Raw genomic sequence first — 21,827 nt, forward strand, 5'->3', positions numbered from 1 at the left:
AGTGGCCTGCGTCCACTTCGTTAACAAACTGAATAGGCAAATGGACAAAAGTGGATGAATTAAAGTGTTTGCAGGACCCAGCCGGCCTCCAGACCAGTGTGCAATTGGGTGGTCGGGGGCCTTGTTAATGATAACACCCATCATTTAAACGTCAAAAAGCCAGCATTAAAAATCCCTTTTAAGGGGGAAACAGTGGACTGCGCTGCGCCCTGCTCGTTAACAAACTGATAGGCAAACTGGACAAGTGGAAAACGGCATATGCAGGACCCCAAGCGAGCTCCAGACCAATGTGCATTGTGTCGGAGGGGGCATGGTTAATGATAACACTCCATCCATTTAAAACGCAAAAGCCATCATTAAAAATCACTTATTTAGGAGAACGCGATCTCCGTCCAATTGGCTTATACAAACTGATAGGCAAATGGACAAAAGGTGTGATTAAAAGCATTGCGGCGACCCCAGCGAGCTCCCAGACCCATGTGCACTGTCGGGGGCCTGGTTCAATGATGGCACCCATCATTTAAACGCAAAGGCCACCATTAAAAATCACTTGTCTTAGGGGGAAAACAGTGGCTGCGTCACTTCGTATACAGACTGATAGCAAATGGACAAAAGTGTGATTAAAGTGTTTGCAGGACCACCAGCGAGCTCTAAGACCCATGTGCATTGTGGTCGGGTGGTCCGGTTAATGATAACACCCATCATTTAAACGCAAAAGCAGCATTAAAAATCACTTTTAGGGAGGAAAACAGTGGCTGGCGGTCCACTTCGTTAACAACTGAATAGGCAGAATGGACAAAAGTGTGATTAAAGTGGTTTGCAGGACCCCACGCGAGCTCCAAACCATGTGCAGTTGGTGTACGGGGGGCCTGGTTAGATGATAACACCCATCATTTAAACGCAAAAGCCAGCATAAAAATCACTTTTAGGGGAAAACAGTGGCTGCGTCCACTTCGTTCAACAAACTGATAGGCAAATGGACAAAAGTGTATTAAGTGTTTGCAGGACCCCAGCGAGCTCCAGACCATGTGCATTGTGTCGGGGGGCTTGGTTAATGATAACACCCCATCATTTAAACGCAAAAGCCAGCATTAAAAATCCCTTTGTAGGGGGAAAACAGTGGCTGAGCGTCCACTTCGTTTAACAAACTGATAGGCAAATGGACCCAAAAGTGGAAAAACGGCATAAAGCAGTAGAAGCGAGTCCACAGCATGGGCATTGTTCGGCACTGGTTTAATTGGATAATAACCATCATGTGAACGCTAAGCCAGTCATTAGAAAACACTTTAGGGGGAAAAACGTCCGTGCGCCGTCCATATTAGGTTAACACTGATAGTCAGCAAACTTGCCAGTTCCAGCCATTGAACGAACTCTTTTTTCTAGTTGGAAGCATACGATATTTTCTTAGATACGTTTTTTTAAGGTCCTATTTATACTGTTTTTCATCAACTATATTATAGGTCTCGGTATATATAAAACATGTGCTCTGAAGTTTTGCCGCTCTAAACACCAAACAGTCATTGCAGCCCATCCTATCCCCTCGTGTTTCAGCCCTGTTTCAAGTGCGGATTCTCTGTCTGTTACTTTAGATGAAAATAACGGGCCACTCCCACGCCCCTCTGATACCCCCTTTCACCCAGATTTCTCCGTTTGCTCCGTCTATACTTTTCTGTCAGAACGGTTCTTCGGTCAGCTTCCCGTCTGTTTCACACACTAGAGCCCGACTGGTTGCGCTCACGTTTAACTACAACAACATATGGCGACTGCCGCTCGGGTCGATGATCGTGTTGCTTTTAATCATACGAAGCCAGATTAAATTAAATAACGACTTCTCCAACCTTATGCTTTTCTCCAGAGTGCCTTAGTTCATTGTTTATTAATGTGTTTCAGCGGCATTTACCGACTGCTGCAGTGCTGGCTGCTCTTCCACAGGAGTTTATTCCCCCATTAACTCACAGCAGTGGCCGCTGTAAAGTATTCACTGTCCGACTCTCACACAAGCAGCTCATACATATCCCCAATTCCCCATAAGTAAATGTGTGTCAGTCTGAATTGACGCTGTTTGGCATCACAACGCTGTTATTACATTACATGTCACTTGTTAGACGCTTTTATCCAAAGCGACACATACTCAATACTGTGGACAATCCCCACAGGAGCAATTTGGGGTGAAGTGTCTCAGGGACACAACGACATGCTGACTGCAGTGGGGTTTGAACCTGTGACCCCCTGAACCGAACACCAACGCACAACCCACTGCACCACACGCCTCCCTGTTATGAAAGTTTCTCTGGTATAAAATGGGTGATGTTAGCATAGCAACCGAAGCTAAACTGACTGTAACTTGACTACTTGTTGTTGCTATCCTATTGTGACATAAGCCGTTTTCTATACAGGCACATTTTACCGGCGTATTTTTCATTATGGTTCTACTTGTGATAGTCGGACATGACAACCTGTGCAGCCCATGTATTGATTCCATCCGATAGCTGCTAAAACAAAACGGCTCTCGACAATGTTCAATAACTGCGAACGGATGGTCAAAGTAAGGTACAAATAAACAGAATCACACGAAGCCTGGTTAGTGTTGCCTGACTTTATAAAGTGTGTTTTTTTTTACAAGTTCTGGTCACTTTGCTCAATGCTACTGCTTGTTACAACTCTTATTTGTCATACTTGCCTTTAACTTTTAGCTCAGGTTAATCTCGCCTCCTCCGACGTAAGCGTGACGTATGCGGTGCTTGCTTCCTAGATGGACAACTTTTTGGTGCTCGAAACTAACTGGATTCCGGAGCTTAGAGGCGGCTCCGCTGCGGTGTGAACAGGAAAAAACGGTGCTTTTCAAGCTCCAGCTCCGAACCGCCCCTGGAACCGCATTGGTGTGAAAGGGGTATGAGAGATATTTGGTTAAAATGAACACAATGGTGCTCTAGGAGGAGACTCAGGTGATAAGGTGGGGGGGGGGGCTAATGGTTACACAAGCCAAAAAAATCGTTATGACATGAAGTGGCCAACATCAGGTTTTTATATAAATGGATCAGGACAAAAAGAGAGAGAATCATTTTTCCTGAAACTCTCAGAGTCTCTTTACACAGAGGGGAAGAGACATGAAGAGGTGGATTTTGCATAATAGGTGACCTTTAAATTTACCTAAGGATCCTGATCACCATGTTGGTGTTCTGTGTTCCTCAATGACCGCCCTGATGTACATTACCCCTTAGTTATTCCTCCCACTTTGGATGGGTTTGTGGTCTCAAATGTTCTGAGTTCATCATAAATTATTTGCTTTCTGACTTTGGACCGTGATACAGTTTATTCTCTTTGCACACTTTTCTTCATCCAAGGTTAGTTTTCACTATAAGTACAAAATATTTTTTGGACAGACACTATAATTTACAGTTTTTTACCATGTTCAATCTGAATTTTCTTTAAAATAAAAAACATCTATATTGAATCTGACTTTTCTACATCCAACTGACAGGTTTATCATTACTTTGAGAAAAAAGATTATTAATTTAACCCTTTTGGAAGGGAAGATATGGTCATTTGTTCTGGGAATGTCATTTTCGAGCCTGAAACCTGAAAAACAGGCTCGGGGTTTAACAGGTTAAAATGTAAACTTATTTTCTAACCAGAGCGAATCAGTGAAGATTTTTGTAAGGATGTTATTTATCCTGGGATCATGTGGGGACAAACTGCCTCAGTGTGTTCCTCAGCGTGTCCCACAGCAACACACTTCCCTACACTCGCTCCATTCTTGATTCATGTGAACGACCTTGGGCATGTGGAGCCGTTTCCAACAGCTCCGAGATGCTAAAGTGCTGTGTGCCTCCTCGAGGGGGCTGTTGCTCAGCGTTTTGCCCCAGTTAATGCCGGCTTTGGGACGTCAGGGGGGGAACATGAACCCCCCCCGGCCCTCTACAGGCGCTCCCTCGGCTTTGAAAACTCCTCCCCCGGCTGTAACCAGGCAACGGGCTTTCACAACAGGAAACAGAGCAGGGGATTCTGTCACAGCGGCACAGAAAAAGGGGAACATTGATGGGAGACAGGAAGTCTGCCTGTAAGAGAGAGCAGGGGTGGTGGCGGGGTGTGGTGCTGTGGGGGGGTCAACAACAAAATATCTAACTTACCCAAACAGAAACACAAACAGTCCTTCTTTAGAGATGCAAAAAGAAAGATATTGACTCCCTACTTCCTCAGACTGACAGTAATATAAATACTAAGTTGATTAACAGCAGTGACTCATCAGGTGGGGAGAATTTAGCCGTCCAAATCTCAAAATTAAAGTCAAGCAGGAACCAAAGCTGCATAATAGATGGAGTGTTTTTGAGGAAGGAGTACTCTGATCTTTTACTTAATGGGTTTTCTCCGCAGGGTGGCTGGTGTCTCCCTTAGGGATAAGGTGAGAAGTTCGGTCATCCGGTAGGGACTCGGAGTTGAACCGCTCCTCCTTCGCGTCGAAAGGAGCCAGTTGAGGTGGTTCGGGCACCTAGTTAGGATGCCACCTGGGCGCCTCCCTAGGGAGGTGTTCCAGGCACGTCCAGCTGGGAAGAGACCAAGGGGTAGACCTAGGACCAGGTGGAGGGATTATATCTCTTGGCTGGCCTGGGAGCGCCTTGGGATCCCCCAGTCAGAGCTGGTTGATGTGGCCAGGGAAAAGAAAGTTTGGGGCTCTCTGCTGGAACTGCTACCTCCGCGACCCGACCACGGATAAGCGGGAGAAGATGGATGGATGGATGGATGAATATAAAAGTGTTTAATACTCAGTTACATGTACAATTCCTGCATTGAAAATGGTACTTGTTAAAAGTATTATCATCGATAGTATTAGTATAATAAAAGTACTAATGCTCCATGAAACCATTCAGAATCATATACTGTATGTTAAATTATTTAAGGGATAATGAGCAGCAAGGTGGTAATTAATGAAGAAAGAAAAAAAAACATGGCGATCAGGATCCCTTTTCACAAGTCTAAAGTTTAAAAAGGTCCACTAGTAGAGTGGACCTTTTTAAGCAGTAGGCTTATCAAAGTTTGGAACTGCAAACAACAGCAATGTAACTTAAATGCACTGATCGAGGGTTTTCTGTGACATGTCAGTTCACATTTTCTTTGTCATTAACCAGTCTGTAATCAGACCACGGTTGCGTATACGTTTTCAGATTATTTCAGGAAGGTTCCTGATGGAGTGAAATGACCCGGATGTACCTCAGCGTCAGCCATGGTAAGAGGTGTTCAAATTCTCTAGATGATAGGAAAGGAGCTTTAAAACTTCCTTTAGAACCTCATTTAGCTTAGGAAACACTGGACCTTCCTTCACGAAAGGAAAGACAAAATGCTGCCACACAATGCCTTGCGGCCGCAACATTTGCCATGACACAAGAATCGGCCATTCACGGAAACAACCGATCGTGACCGAGAAATGCGTATTATGAAAGTTACGGTGCTTATTAAACATTTGACAACTTATACCATTACTTGACAAAGTGTCTTTTCTACTGAATAAAGTTCACATTTCAAATTGTTAACTGAGCTGCGTGGCTTTTCTTTAACTTTTCTAAACATGTTTGAATGGTGATACACAGTGATAGATGTTAAGGCCTAACACGTTTATGACAAATACAATTGTATTTTTTTTTTTTATATTTTCATACAATGATACGTATTGGGATTTATGATGATTAACACATGTGGACCAGAGAGTGACAACACTAAGTTCCACCTAACTTTTTGATTGCAGTTCCAACCTAATGAAGAATATATTTTTCAATGTTGTCCATGTCCATAAAGCCACATAAAGCCACACCATAAGAGCACGCGGTGCAAAGTATCTAGATGCTCTGTATAGAAAACTCTAATTTCCCCACAGGCACATTAATGTGTCAGATAGTGTAAGTGCAGTCGGATTTTCTTGAAGCCCTGTCTTCTTTTCCTAAGACCTTTTGAATACTCCTAACCACTATTCCTTAACCCCTGTGTGTCACACACAGAGGTCAAGGAATAATGGTTTTGAAAAGACGATAGGAGCTGATTTTAACGTCTTTCCTTATCTTGCACTCTTGCGCTCTTGTTCTGTTCTTTACTGGGGACAGTTTAGCCATCCTGAATCCAAAGTGTTGTGCTCTTGCAAATATGAAAACATTATATTAAAAAATAATTCCACTGTTTTTTCTGATGGATGAAAACTTATGTTTTTTCAATTTACCGGACTTCTTTCTGCCGATTGATATGACTGCAAATAGTCCCTTGATCTTCCCTTGCGACGTTCCGCTCTCCTTAGCAGCAGTCTGTTACCAAGAATTAACAACCTCTTGAATGTCCAAATTGACCAATCCGAATCGAGTATTCAACTTAACATCTAATAATGTATTTTAATTATTAATACCTTATTGTGTTTATCACTTCAATGTTGGACCTGGTACACATTTAGTTTATTAAATGTACTTTATATACTGCTGGGGAGCTTAACCTATAATAAAAAGGTTAGTTGATTAATATTTTTATTTGAACAAACTTAAAGTAGCTAGTAACCAGTGCTTGAAAATAAATGACGTAAAGTAAAAAGTACATTTGCCTACAAAATGTAGTGGGGTAAAAGTATATAGTGTATAATGTGATAATACTAAATGGAAGTACAAGTAACCCAAATGTGTACTTAACTACAATAATTAAGTAATTTAGAAACATTCCACAACTTGTTTCTGGTGGTGATGTGTAACACCACACATGTTGGTTTGATTTCAGCTCCACCTTTCTCCTCCTCTCTCGTGTCTTGTCAGGTCACTGGAGGCTGTGCCATAGCCTTTTTGAAGTTTTAGCGATATTTCTTTCTTCTTTTTGTTTTTGGTCGCCAAAAGTGGTTGCGCATTACTTAATGTCCCCTGAAACTGTTTTTCTGGGCACAGACTGAACTCAACTCGTGGTTATAGAGACTATTTATACTCTTTTATTATTCTACATCAAGAAACACTTTATAAAATAGCAATTATGAGTGCACATGTGGCCAGAGGGGGGTGTGAGCAGGCTTAGAAAACACAAAGAAGTACAGTAATATTTGTTTTACTTTCCTTCCAATTCATTTTTCCAAAACAAACAGGTGATTCAGCAGTGGGAAAGCCAGCATTTTGGGTTGTTTCTTACTTTATGAATAACTTACAATGGCGTCCAATGTTCCATCGTGTTTTTGTTCAGACGCAAATAAAGCCAGGCACTGGATTTTGAGGTTTGGAGCTGTGGAAAGAAAGGCGAACTGAGGTCTTTTCCACCTCGCCGCCGCCAAACCACGTCATACCGGGCAGATTATTCGCAAACTTGGCAGTGGCCATATACGGGATGGCGGACGACAAAAATGTGTGGGTTTGTGACAGTAAGACCACCCCAACCCCGTACTTTACCCCTCTGAAGCTTAACATGATGATACTCCAGGCCAAACTTCAGAGAGCAATGCAGTTAGGATCACAGTGACGCGGGGTAAAACAAGTATTTAAATGTGTCCCTAAGATGATCTACAGTGTGATTAAATTAGCAATGTGATTGTGTCAATAGCCAAAAGTATTGCACCATAGAGGATCTGTTATTATGTGTTTGTGTTGTCCTCACAGAGCGGCTCTGTTAGCTCACAGTGAAGGTCACACATTGGCTCAGTGTGAAGGACTCACTGTTAACACACTTTGAATCAAGGGATTGAAACCTGCTACAGTTATAATGCGACAGCTTTATGATGGCAAAAACATATTTTGACATGTCAAACATCTAAAATCTTTTGGGTAAAATGACGTTCCCTGGAAGTTATGGCAAGAAAAAAAGTGTGTCTGTTCAGTTTTCATGGTGACAGGATGTTCCTGCGGGATTGAAGTGAGTCAGTTTTTTGCCTTCTATCCAAGTTGCCCAACAACTGCCCTGTGTATCACTGCCTTACACCCTGAATACTGTGTATAGTGGCGTGTTTAAACATCCAGCAGATTCAGAGCACCATTAGCACTTATTTGGAGCCTTTTTTGTGACACTTGATGAATGTGTGTTAAGTATTCACTTTCTTTAAGCTCTCTTTTGGTCTCCTCCTACCCTAGCTGCTAACTTTTCCCTAGTCCACATGTAAACAGATATGTTAAATCATTATTTTGTCTTTCTACTTTGTTCTAAAAGGAAATATCGTCCTCTCATTGAATGTTGTGAAACACGCGAAAGTGCGAAACACAATTAAAGCGCTCTTGAGGCCAGCAGTGGGGTTCGGCCAAACACAAACACACACAATACAGGTCCAAATTCGGCAAGTTGACAGCAGAGTCATGGGGTGTTGGATAATTTAGCAGTGACCTCAATAGCACATTCTGACACCTCTGTTCCTTAATAGAGTGCTGGCATATTTAGATATTAACACCACTTTTATAATAGTCGAAGCTCAAATTCGATTTGCTAACGGAAGGCTAAACTGAGAACCATGAATTCATGTTACCAGCATGCTTACATTTGACCTGATGGCGTCTAGGAGTCTTATTTAGTTACTACTCATGTAGTAACCTTAAAAGATTGACTTCCGGGTCCAGGGACTCTCACAGCTCTGTAAAGTGAAAGAGATAGTATCTACTTCATATTCAACCATGTTAAATGTTTTTTGCCACATCTGTCGTTGCATAATATGTTGCTTGAGTTTATGTCGCACAGTTGTTACCAAAAACTCAGTTTTGGAAACCGAGTTTTGGAAAAGCTTCACCCTGCAAGACAAAAGTTATGTATTGAATTAAATAAAACAAAGTTTGTTTGTGGACCAATAGCCAAAATGCAAATACAGTATATTATATACTGTATATGCACATGTGGAATAGACCTTTTGTCTGTCTAACGTTTGGTGCCTAGCAGGAATCGAGTAGACTCCATTATTCATGTTAACTTTTCTGAACTGACCTCAGACTTCATTAAGACTCGTCCCATGATAACTAAAAACAGCTCCAATAGTGAATAAATTCAGCGTCTGTTGTGTCAGCAGTTAAAGCAGCTTGTTGATATCAAAGGGAGTCCACAGTCCACTCTGCCTTGTCTACATTATCAACGCGTGACGATGCTGTTTTTTCTCATTATCTGCTGTGCTCTTCCTTCAGTTGTGGCTCTGGGTCCATCCGGTCTGTGTGTCTGTTACCACGGTGTCTGCTAACCAGCACCAGGCCTGCCCAGAGAGACGACGAGACCAGCTCCGCTCTGACGTACGAGGGTCCACGAGTCAATCAGCAGAGGAGCTATTTATTAACTGCAGACGGGTGGAAGTGTTTACTGCAGCACATGTTTCAGTTACACATAACTTTGGAGCCCCCCCCCCCCCTTTGCCCCTTGCAGGCCCCCCAGATCCCATGAGAGATTTCCATGAGGTCAAACTAACGTGTGGGGTTCTTCAGATGATTGGGGAGCCACCGAGCCACGTCCCCATGATGAAACAGATGGATAGGATTTCACAAGTGTCGTCACTCCCTCAGATCCTCGGATGCGGGGGTGGGGGCTCGTCCAGAATCACATCCCAGTGGGTGAGGAGGGAATATTGCTTTGGATGTGGGGTTGCACAATGGAGACAAATATGGATCAAGAGCTGATGTCTGAAACAGCGTCCGTATGAGTATGCCAGTAGGAGGAGGGATAGAGTGTTATTTTGAGGATAATCGTGCAGTTGTGTATTCGCGGTTTAGGAAAGAACTACAGAAGCAGTTTGAATTTGAAAGCTTGCACCTCACAAACAAGTCAAATCTACATCTTTCATGACAGAACTTGCTGTTTCTTGGTATTTTGCTCTGTCTTTTCACCTTTCATAGTATTTTACAATGAGACATGTCAAAAGGTGCCATTCTTTCAGTAAAAGAAGCCGAGATAAAATGTAACTTTTTTTTAATTTCTTGTAAGGGCCACCAGTGCCTTTATTTAAGAGACAGAGTTGGAAGGGGAGACAGTAGGGATGGCATGCAGTAAATGGTCCAAGTCCAGTTTCACAGCCCTCCACGGGTAGCAAGCCCCAGTATACAGGCCCTCAACTTTTATATAATACAATTATTTGGTACATGCAGATGCTTTTGAAATACATTTATTAACCCATACATGTTTTCTACTTTATAGTATGAATTATTAGCCACACTTGCGTGGTTGCTCTTAGAATATAAATTGGATGATCAGTCCACCGCTCTGGATCAGACTGAAGCCTCTCAATAACTGTTGGAGGATTCTTTACACAGATATTAATGGTGCCCAGTGAATGGAACCTTACTCCTCTCGCGCCACGAGAAGGTGGACATTTGTGGCTTTGAGTGATTTATCTGGATTACTATAATAATCATGCTCAGCTGTATCTTGTTATTAGTGCTAATTTATAATTGTTAGACTTTTTGGAATATACTCGTCAACCAAAGGACCATCACATAATTAAATGATTCTCACGTGATTCTCTCAGTATCCCAGTTGTCTATTTCCTTGAATTGGTAACGTTTTCCATTAAGGTCAAGTGCTGTAAGAGTGGTTAGGAAAAGACATAGGACAACATTTGTGTTGACTATTCAACCACAGTCTTAGTACATTTTAATTTGTGTTATTGAGGCTCTAATAACTGCCATCAGTTGCTTTACCGCTACATCAATCAACTCAAGAGGGAAGGCATTTAAGGGACATTGCTTGTCTTTTTGACAAATAAATAATATTTGTCTGAGGTGATATTTAAAAAAAAGCTCTGTCTGCAACTTATGAATTGCTCTATATATGCATCCCGCCTAAAACATATGACATGCAGAAGTCCCAAAAGAAAATGAAATACTGTAAGCATACTACAAATGTACCACACCAGATGGAACATGCTTTACAACAGATGTAAAAAACAATAAGGGGCTATGACCTTTATCTGAGACACATCCTCACCCTTCCTCTTGCTGAGAGTGGATCACACCAACAGGGCCAGCTGATAAGACGCTAGTGCAGCCATGTAGCTCCCCCCCNCCCACCTCCAGGGATGGACAGACTCTCAGAGAGCCAGCAAGTGACTATTGTCATCACAGAAAAAGCACCAGCCTGCTGCCAGCTGCTGAGAGATCCAGACCTGCCAAAGATAGCCTCAGCCCGGCCTGCGTGGAGAAGAGAGGCTGAATAATATGCACCAACCGCAGAGAGCGGCATGTGGAAAACTTTGTGAAGATTCTCAGTTTGGCGTGTCAAATGACTGGGTATATGACTTGATTTTTATATAGTACTTCTATGAAAGTATGGATAATTATGCGTTGTGTGGCCCGCAGACGTGCAGTCTGTCAGGAGGAAGTGGAAAGCAATTATTTGCCTTTGCAATAACCTCATGTGAAGCAGCATTTCTAGCTTTATGTTCTGGCATGTTTCCCTGCACTCACCTGTTCTCAGCTGCAATCTGAGAAAAAAAAAACCCAGGAGTCTTTAACTGAACATCCGACAGCTGTATAACCAGATGATGAATGGCTCTATCAGGGTGAAAATGGCAGCAGTTTAATGTAAAAACGCTTGTGAGGATTAGCCCGCTCATAAATCTTGATTTGGGGTACAGTGTCTCTCAGCAGCAGTGATGGCTCCTTTGAAAACGCTGCCAAGAGGAACAGATTCTGTAGATAAAGTGGGTGGAAACTCCAGATTAATGTCCTTCATGCTCATTAAGTCAGCCGTGGATAATGGGGACATAGTTTCTCTTAACATCTGCCACCCAACAAACCATGGTGTTTAACCCTTCCACTGTTTATTCTCAAGGATGTTCACCCTGGCCTGTAAAATAACTAAGAAGATTTAGAAGTAGCCTACTTTACTTAAGTACCATTTTTAAATACTTCTACTTTACTTGAGTTTTTAAAAATGTTTCTACTTTGTACTTGTAGGCCTACTCCACTACAATTCAAAGGTAAATCGTGTACTTTCACTACATTTATTTAATATTACATTACATTACATGTCACTTGTTAGACACTTTTATCCAAAGCAACTTACATACTCAATACTGTGGACAATCACCACAGGAGCAATTTGGGGTGAAGTGTCTTAGGGACACAACGACATGCTGACTGCAGTGGGGTTTGAACCTGTGACCCTGATTTAATACCTTTAGTTACTTTACAGATTTGGATGAATGATGTGAAATCTAATCAAGTGTTAAATCAGACTTTAGTTCCACCTGGAGTAAATCCACAAGCTACCCTTTAGTATACAAAGTCATTCAAACTAGCTGCACCTTTACCAGCTTTGAGAACACTTTCATGATCAATCATTATAAAACATATCATATATATTATTCTGAAATGGACCAATCTGCACAATGACTACTTTTACTTTTGGAACTATATTTTGATGCTAATACTTTTGTACTTTTACTTGAGTAACATTTTGAATGCAGGACTTTTACTGTAACAGAGTATTCCTAAACAGTGACTTCTTCCTCCTCTGAACCTGGCTCTATCCAGCATGATCACCAGCAGGCAGTGTACAGGATGTTTGTTCCAATCACTGGAGGTTTGTATTCAACTCTCCCGTCGCGAGGGCTTATTTTACCCATCTAGGAGCTTTCAGGCTTTCACTGCCGCCAGCTTCTCTAATTGGCCTCCTTCTCCTCTGGAAGCCCCAGTGAGAGAGGATCTCCATTGGACCCGTCCTGTAAACGGCCATGTGTGTGTGCGTCAGAGTTTGGAGAGGGGCGGTGCGCCGCCGCCGAGGTGATCCCCGAGTTTAAAAGCGCAGAAGTCCTCCGTGCGCCGGAGCAGTGCGTCACAGCCAGCAGCAGAGCCAGGGTCCCCCGCGTCTCCACACCGCGACGGAAATAGCTTTATGACCATGAACTTATTCCACATGTTTTAATATTTGTATTCGCATTTTTTCTTTTGGATGCGACTTTTTTTTCTCATCTCGTTGTCTGTTAGCGGTGAAACAGTGCGTGTGGATCCTGAGCAACAGCTGTGGAATATATAAACTCCGCTATATGGATTAGGCATCTGCAGCGGTTTGATTCCAGACGAAGAAGAAAATGAAGTCCGCAGAAGAGGGTAAGTTTGACTTTTATTCATTTCAGAATGCTTTCCTTTTTATTATAACAGTGCATTTATTTAACTTCTCTTACATTTTTGACACTTTACACCCGGATGTGATACATGGAGCTGTGATGTTACATTGAACGAGCAGCACTTTGCCCTGCTAAATGTCTGTATTCAGAGTGCAGTTAAACCAGTGGTGGAGATACACACTGTGCGCCCCTCCCTATGATTTGGGCATGGTGGGCGTGGTTCTGCTTCTGTGAGCCACTCGAGACTAAAAAGTGTTCCTAAAATAGTCAGAATGTAACTTTTGCTACTAATTGACATGGAATTGTGGGTAAAATAGTGGGTGATTCTAGTCATTTGATGGCATAGCCCCTCAGGCTACCTGTCAGCTAACTGGCAGCAGTTTAATTATAGAAAATAAACATTTCAGTGCTTCTGTGTCACACACCACAAGCATAATTAAATGTAAGCATCATTTTCTTTTATTACAAGGATTCACATGGTGCTGCACTGATGTCATAGTCTTTATGGCGGGCCCCTAATTTTCTTTAATTCACAGCAGACAGGAGCTGTGGTGACTGTCTGTCTGCATCTCCATCCATATCAACGTGCTCCACTGTGGGCACATTCACCCAGCTTCATGCAGCATGTAACCACAACTCCTGTTCCCATGTCCCCCCCACCCCCCACCCCCCATGCCCCTGGTTGTGACCTCAGCCTTTGCCACAGACAGGCAGAGTTTCATATGACCCAGCGGGAGCTTTGGCACAAGACCATGAGCTTTCCCCCGAGCTGGGTACAGCATGCAGCTTTACAGCATGCAAATAAACTAAACATGTCCCTCCTGTGTTTATTTTCAATGGCTGTTGGGTCATGAAACCAGCCAACAAAAGCGTTTATGAGCTACAGCATGTGCATTAAGTGGCATACATTTGGCATCGAGAAGTGGTAAAAAAGCCACCTGTGTTTGGCTTTAGTTATTTTTAGTCTGGAGTTATTTTTGGCACCTTTATCCGTGTCACCAAACTCTGCTTTGTATAATTTGATCCATTCAGGGATGTTGTGTGTGATTAAGTCAAGTTTTAACTTGAATGCATTAGGAAATAGCCAGGGCCAAATCTGGTAGTCAAGCAGCTCTCTTGCCATTAGGCAACACCTCTTATGCAGCTCTCATAAGACTCCACTTGGCAGCTGTGTCCCACTCAGTGAGCGTGCCAGTGAATGTGTGTTTGATTATCATGGTAACAAAGTCAATCTGTTTGCCTTCCAGATGCATATGGCTACACGCCAAATGTCAGTCTCTCCCTCCCACTGGGCAACCCTTGTCTTCCCTCCCAGTACCTCAGCCTCAAGTCCGGCCCCACTATATCTGTCTCCGTCACAGAGCCTCACAGTTACGACTCCCAGGAGGACATGAGAGCGGGCGGCTACTATTCATCCTCCAGCGTCCGCCCAAACGGGGCCCCGGCCCTTGAGAGCCCTCGCATCGAGATCACAGCCTACAGTCAGTTTCCTGAGGATGAGGTGGAGGAGACCAACCTTCCTGTTGCCAAGCGGGTCAACTCCATAGTGACGCTGACCCTCCCCAGTGCAGACAGTTACAGAGACCCCAGCTGCCTGAGCCCGGCCAGCAGCATCTCATCCCGCAGCGGCCACTCCGACGCCTCCTCCTACGAGTCGAGTTTCTCCTACAACTACGACAACTCGCCCCAGAACTCTCCCTGGCAGTCGCCCTCTGTGTCCCCCAAGGGGTCCACCCTCACCCTGCCAGGGGATGGCTTCACCTCTGGTGGATCTCCTCGCAACTCCCCCTCCACCTCTCCTCGCACAAGCGTGACAGACGACACCTGGATGGGTCAGCGCGGCTCCAGGCCAAACTCCCCTTGTGGTGCAAAGAGGAAGTACAGCTTTAACGGCAACGGACCAGCGCACAAGCAATACCCGTACTCACCAAATCACTCCCCTGGACTCTCCCCGCAGGCCTCCCCTCGCCTCAGTATCACAGAGGAAAGCTGGCTGCCAAACACCAACCAGTACACCAATTCGGCCATCCTGGCAGCCATCAATGCCTTGACCACAGATGGGGTGACCGACCTCGGAGAGGGGATCCCCATCAAAGCCCGGAAAACCAGCCTGGAGCACAGCCCCACCATCAGCCTGAAGTTGGAGCCTGGAGGTGAGGACCTGATTCCAAGGGAGCTCGGTCTGGATGAACAACGGATGCCATTAAAGAAGGAGGGCTACTGCGGAGGGTTTCTGGATGTGCCGCAGCATCCGTACTCCTGGTCCAAGCCAAAGCAATATGTCAGGTAAGCGAGCGCCCTGGTTTGAGTTGAAGAAGACTTAATTCACCTTGAGGTCAAATTAGTTTGAAATAAAGCCTGAAGGGAGTAAACTTTTGTTTGCTCGACACAAATAAAAACATTAAACAGACTACTTAATGACGAGACAGCATGTTTAAACATATTTGTGAAAAAGGGTTATCCCAAACTTGTGCATATCACAGTGTTTTCACATTCTGCACATTCTACCTTGATAAGTGTATCTAAAATAAGCCCTCCTCCCACCTTGCTAAGTTAACTTGTTGGACATGTTCTCACCCCGACAGCCCGTCCCTGCCCGCTCTCGACTGGCAGCTGCCGTCCAGCTCGGGGCCGTACAGCCTGAAGGTCGATCTGCAGCCCAAGTCCCACCACCGAGCCCACTATGAGACGGAGGGCAGCAGGGGGGCGGTGAAGGCCCTGGCAGGAGGACACCCCGTCGTGCAGGTCTGCTTAACTCACCCTTCTTTATCTTGTGATGTCTTTAAACAAAGCAGCATCTATCTGAAACACTCTATTTTTGTCTTTGAATTGCCATATGAGTATTTTGAAGTAAAATTATCAAGTGTTTTCACAAGCAAAAAAATCAACAACATTTTCACATCATCTTGTAGATTGATGCTGTTACCCCTCAGGGGCCCGAACCCAATGTTGAGAACCCCTAAGCTAGACTGTTTGGTTTCCTGTGATGATTAGACCAACACATGGTGCAGCCATTAGACCCATTTCTCCTTACCTCGTCGCGTCTCGCCTCAACAGTAAACCTCCTGTTTTTTTATACCTAGTGTTAAAATAGATTTGGGCAACTTGTGTTTCATAGCCTTGCTGTTATGTTATTAAAAGATGTCACATTTCTGAATGGAATACCATAGGTATGCTATTAGAGTGAACAGTCCACTCACTCAGTTCCTGTCCAGACAAGAGTGACTCAGACTTTTCCATTGCGTTGTCGAATGCAGTGCAGACAGTTACAAAGTGATGTAGCATGTCCAGTAAGAGCTTAGTCATGAGCTTTGACCACAGTAGCTCTGGTGGTCGTGTCTAAAGAAAAAAAAATGTGGACAACTGCAGATATGTTTTGGTTTTAAACCCATCTGGTCCACCAACCATTACTGCACACCGCTGACCTCATTCTTTGAATAAATAAAGGGTCTGCAGCGCCGAGTTGGACAAAGTGAGCGGTGAGCCAGGCCGTCTGTTTAATTTATACCTTTTGACATTTTATTATAACATTACAATAATTCTAAAAGTTAACCAGACATTCGTCACATGTGGGGAATAGTTGTTTTTGTGTTTGGCTTTCAATTCCGATAAAATGACTTTTGAGTACTTTTCTGCCAGAGGTGCCGTTAGCTAACCCTTTCCTGTAGTTTGAATGGGGAATGCTAACATTGCTAAGCAAACATTTAAAGGATGAAACAGATGTGTAAATAATGCTATACTTCAGTGAGAGCTAGAGCCAGTGAGATGAAGTTAGCAACAAGCTAGTAAACATAGTTGAGCATTTAGCAGCTAATGGGATAGATTTTTCCCTCAGGAGTTAGTGTACAGTAAGTCAATATACGATCCAAAACAGTGTGAGTAGTTGTCTTCTATTTGCCTCTACAAAGGTTACACATATTTTGGGACAATACATCTAAAGCAGGGATGGGCAAATGGCGGCCTCCTCTTTTTGCGGCCCTCAGATTAATTTATAAACAACGTAATTAATCAAATAAAATATTTTTTTATTTTTGTACTTGTAGTACTGATACCGTCCACTAGACTCCTAGTTACGTCGCGAGCTGCGTACATGATTTCGTTCGGTGACGCGTTTGTGTGTATTGTGTTTGTTTCCCGGGGAAACACTCACAAGAAACACCGGCTGTTGTTATGCCTGCATTGACGTTAAGTTGTCGCTTGTAATTATGCCTTTACAAGCTTCAAAGTTGTATTTATCATCTGAATTTGGCGAAACAAGTTTAATATTCTAAAAACCAAGACTTTGTTTATTTGAAATCAGATGAAAACAAACTGTCATGGACCCTGCCGTGTTATGTATGATTACTATACACTTTTTATTTATAATTTCAGCGGGAGGGAGGGGGAGCGGCGCTGAGGAACAGCAGAGTGTCTTAGCTAGGTTCAAGTTAGACAATTACATGCAATTTGTGTGTGTGTTCCAAGTGAATCTGCGGCCCCCTGGTGGCCGGTGCATACATTATGTGGCCCCCACCACCATCCAAATTGCCCATCCCTGATCTAAAGGAACTAGAAACATCAATCACCAACGTTAGCTTAATGTTGCTGTGTATGCGCTCTTTATTATAGCTTGAATTATTTTCCTCTATTGATTAGAAGCGTATGCAGGTTTAATACCTGAGGTATAAGGGGTTGCTGATGCTGATACAAATGTTGATATATATATATATATATATATATTTAATCAATTTGAAAAATATAATAAGAAAAACAAACATTTCTAAAATAGATAAACATTTCTACAACCAGTCACAAAACAACTCTAGACAGAGAATTAAGGTTAAGTTACTCGTTATGATACAGCGCTTTCCAAATGTCCTCAATAATAAAAATACATTATGTGATTAGTGATAGATTATAATATTGCCTAGTGAGGGTGAAACCTCTTCAGAAAGATTTTGTAAAACAATACATTTGAATAAATAGTTTCCTGTGACAACAAATGGTTAAATAGATTCAGCTCTTTTATTCTAACTGCAAAAAAATGCAGTTTATACTTATTTAACCACAGGGATAGTAAGGATTATGTGCTATTAGTATGTAGAATGAACAGAGTAGGATTGCTGTATCACCAACAAGCCATCGTTCGAAATGCTTTAAGTTTAACATTGCTGTGACATTATATTAGTATGCACCAATATGACATTTGGAAACCAAAACCTGTTACATGCATTTTGTTGCAGCTACACTCACATCTGCACAGGACGTGTGTATTTGTCCATGAGAAGGTGCTAATGATTTAATGACAGGGGTCTGGGCTCACCCGGGCTGAAAAGGAGAGTGTGTGTTCTCTTTTAAACCCAACCCAAACTTCCCCCCTCCCCTACTTTTCCGCCAGCTACCACCCCAAACACACAGACTTCCCTTTGTTTAGGAAAGTTCCCGTGTGTACTGGCTGACATCATTGCGCGCAGCGTCCTGCGGAGGCGGCAGCAACCAAACCACACACGTTTCTGGCAGGCTGTGATGGAGATGTTGGAGGCCGCCCCATCTCTGTGACTTCCTGATTACATGGTACACACAGGCTGCTGCCTCTGCTGTGGACGCTGGCTGACGAAGCCTCTGTGGCTCGTCCGCCGCCCTCTGACTCAAACCCTGCCCAGACTTTACAGAGTTTATTCTGGAAGGTCCTCGTCTGTGTGGTACACTTTTCTCTCCACTCCAGCACAGCTAAGCCAGCTATTTTCTGTTCTCTTTCAATCCCATCGCGGCTGCCTGCCTCAACCACACCCGTCCTTACACCAGCAGCAGACTAAAGTATGCCCCTCTGAAGTGCTGTGTGCAGTCCTCACCACAGTTAATGCTCAGGGTTTCATGCTGTACTTTGGTGGAGAGGACATACCCCCTTTTCAAGTCTGTGAGGTCTTTTCTTCTTTGTCTGAAGTTCAGCTTTCATGATCAGCCCATTGTCGAAAGAGCTGTTTCAAGTGCATTGTTGTTGATTAATATTCTGGAGTCATGTGCATTTTCATGGCCTTGATCAAATTTAGATTTCTGACCAAAATGTAATAAACAAATATCATGTGAAGCAGAAAGCATGACAGGATTAATTGCCGGTCACACTATCCCTCTTTCAACTAAATTGAAACAAAGCAGTGCATATTTTAATGCGTGTCTGTGTGATCATCCTTTCAGAGCTGGGAAACTCTTTGATGCACTCTTAGAAATAAAGATGCTAACAAGAACCGTAAGAGTTCTTTGGCTTGTCACGCCGACCAAGAACCCTCTTTATGGGTTTTATTGAGAATCTTTCCACCTTCTCAAGGTGCTAACACGATCCAAACACGGGGTTCCACAGAGAACCTTTCATATCCCAAGGGTTTTATCTAAACCCCAACCAGGGGGGTTCTAAGAATAGGCACATTTTAAAGACGTTTTCAACTTAAGCCCTTTCCTGATGGTTCTATGAAAGATGTGGCAAACAACTACGGTATTCCATGTATTGTGTATTGTGGGTAGAGTAACCTTAACCTCAACTTAGCTAATAAATCGTTTTTATTTCACTTTACTGCCGCAATCATTGAAGGACGGATTATTCCAAAATAATATTATTTCAATGGAAACAGCTCCTCCTCAGTCTTACAAAGAACCCGTTCTTGGAAAAAAGGTTGTTTCGAAACAAATTGTTCTGGTTAGAATCCCAAATCCGCCTTCACATCATACAATATGCTCTTTGCTCACTGCGATGCAGGGTGCAGAGCCTGTCGGTGAAAACGCCTCCTTGTGACCTCCAGTGCTAGCTGGCTGGCGGTGCTTCAAACGGCTCTTCGTTTATCTGAATGGTTGTACGTCAAAAGGTCAACAGCAATTGTGGTCAAAGTTGAAATATTTTGAACTGGAAAACATTTTTGAGGTGTATGCCATGCTGAGGGTAGCATCCTGTCTTGTCGGGCGGCATCGCTCTCTTCATAGGAACAGAACAGCAGCGTTTCACTGCTGGTCATGGGAAGACAGCTTCAGACTTTCAGGAAGAACCCTTTTGAAGCTCTTGATTCTAAGAGTGTAGGAATGGAGAGGGAGCCCCGAATGCCCTCACCCCTTCTCTCTCTTCGTCTTTGGTGCCTTGAGCAGCCGGAGTCTCCGCATTCCTCTTGTGGGTGATAAAATGAACTAAGAGGAGTGCTGCATTGCCAATATCAAATTGAGTGGAGGAGCGGAGGCTTTACATGCAGCGGTATCATTTGGATTTAATTGCACTAACAAATCACAACTGTTGTCTGCTGCAGCTGCTGTATGGAGCATATGATACAGAGCAGTGAGGCTTTTTGATTTCAAGAGTGCCGTTTTGACATTGTTATGTCCTAAAATGCTCACATAAGCAGAAAGGCCTACTTTTTAAAGCTTTGGAAGCAATCAGGAACAGCTGAAATCATTCAGGTAACATTAACAAGTTTGATTATTTCTATTTGCTTAGTATCTCACTCTGATAATAAATCAAAGTTTATAATCAGTAATCTGTTTGTAATTACAGTTTGAGAAGTAAAACCTTATGAGCGGGCTTCCTCACTTCATCACACTCCTTCCTGCTGCCTAAATAAACAGCATTGCTAGGCAGCAACCCATTTCCTTACACAAATACACAGGCCTGCTGCTGCAGACTCTTCAACCCTCCAAATCACATGCTGTGCCCCCCCGCTCCCAGCCTTTCACTCTTGTTGTGGGCACTGGCAATCTCAACCACAGCGCTTTGTAATTAGGTGGGGTCCAGCATTTGCTGCTTTAACACTTTGCATTGGCCTTTGATGGTGTACCTACATATTGTCATTTTTTCTTATCCACTCATGCTCCTTTAGATATCTTTTTATTTATTTTTCCTTATAGCTTTGTGAAGCACCTTGAGATGACGTTTGTCTTTAAAGTGTGCTATATATATCAAATGTATTATTATTATGATTATTATTATTTATGCCGGATTTGACTCACTATAATCAGATATATTTCAAACATATTTTTCAGTACATGTGCCGCCAGCTCTACCAAAGACACTTTTAGATTATGATGCATATTTTTGAACATGAACTCCTGATAAAGGGAACAATGATCATACTTTACCCTGACAGGCCATCAATATTAGTTCCTCCTATTCAGACCTAACAAATAGTGCAGCAAAGTTTTAAACTTGGTATATTCATTAAGTTTTGTTTTTTAAATACTGTGTTAGAATGTAAATAATTCACTCAATTGCCAAACTTTCATTTATTCTTGAGGTATTTTTTATTAGAACTTTCTACTACATTTCAGAGAAAACTAATTGACTTGTTCCTCCAATACATTTATTGCCAGCTTTAGCTTTTTTTTTTTTAAATGAAGTATTATAAATAAATAAAAACATGAAGATTTTATAAAATGTGTTTACTTATTAACTACAGGACAGTTAATACAGGTACAGCTGAAGCATTTAGATGATTAACCAATAAGTAATTTGACTTTCTTTTGATGTCATGTAAACCATTTAAAAAAAATGTATTAACATTTCATGATATAATATGTAATAGCTTACACAGGGGTTATTGTTCTGCAATTTATCATTTTACTTCAGTATCATTTTAAATGCAGCACTTTCGTTTTACTAGGTAAACATATCTGAATACCTTTTCAACTCTGATTGCATATTGTTTATTACATCATAATGAGATAAGTCTTTATAGTAAGGGGTTTTGCCAAACACTAAAGCATATATATTGTGCCGGAAGCTCAAAAAATCCTGATCAGGTTTATTGGGATCCTAAAATGTGTAGTAAATTCCAACCCCCCCCCCCCC

At 42.7% G+C, this 21,827-nt stretch overlaps 1 protein-coding gene across 1 annotated transcript in view; it reads left to right on the forward strand.

Moving 5' to 3' along the window:
- Window positions 1–12,742: 12,742 nt before the first annotated feature.
- Window positions 12,743–21,827, forward strand: part of nfatc1 (nuclear factor of activated T cells 1) — a 45,386-nt gene continuing 36,301 nt past the window's right edge. Inside the window, exons 1-3 of the mRNA XM_010772553.1 lie at window positions 12,743–13,010; window positions 14,275–15,313; window positions 15,613–15,772. Coding sequence (XP_010770855.1) covers window positions 12,992–13,010; window positions 14,275–15,313; window positions 15,613–15,772 — 1,218 coding nt within the window. The 5' untranslated portion in view covers window positions 12,743–12,991. The remainder of the gene's footprint in view (window positions 13,011–14,274; window positions 15,314–15,612; window positions 15,773–21,827) is intronic.

This window comes from Notothenia coriiceps, unplaced genomic scaffold (genome assembly GCF_000735185.1).
Source record: "Notothenia coriiceps isolate Sejong01 unplaced genomic scaffold, NC01 NC01_scaffold00011333, whole genome shotgun sequence".
In the NCBI taxonomy this organism is placed as follows: Eukaryota; Metazoa; Chordata; class Actinopteri; order Perciformes; family Nototheniidae; genus Notothenia; species Notothenia coriiceps.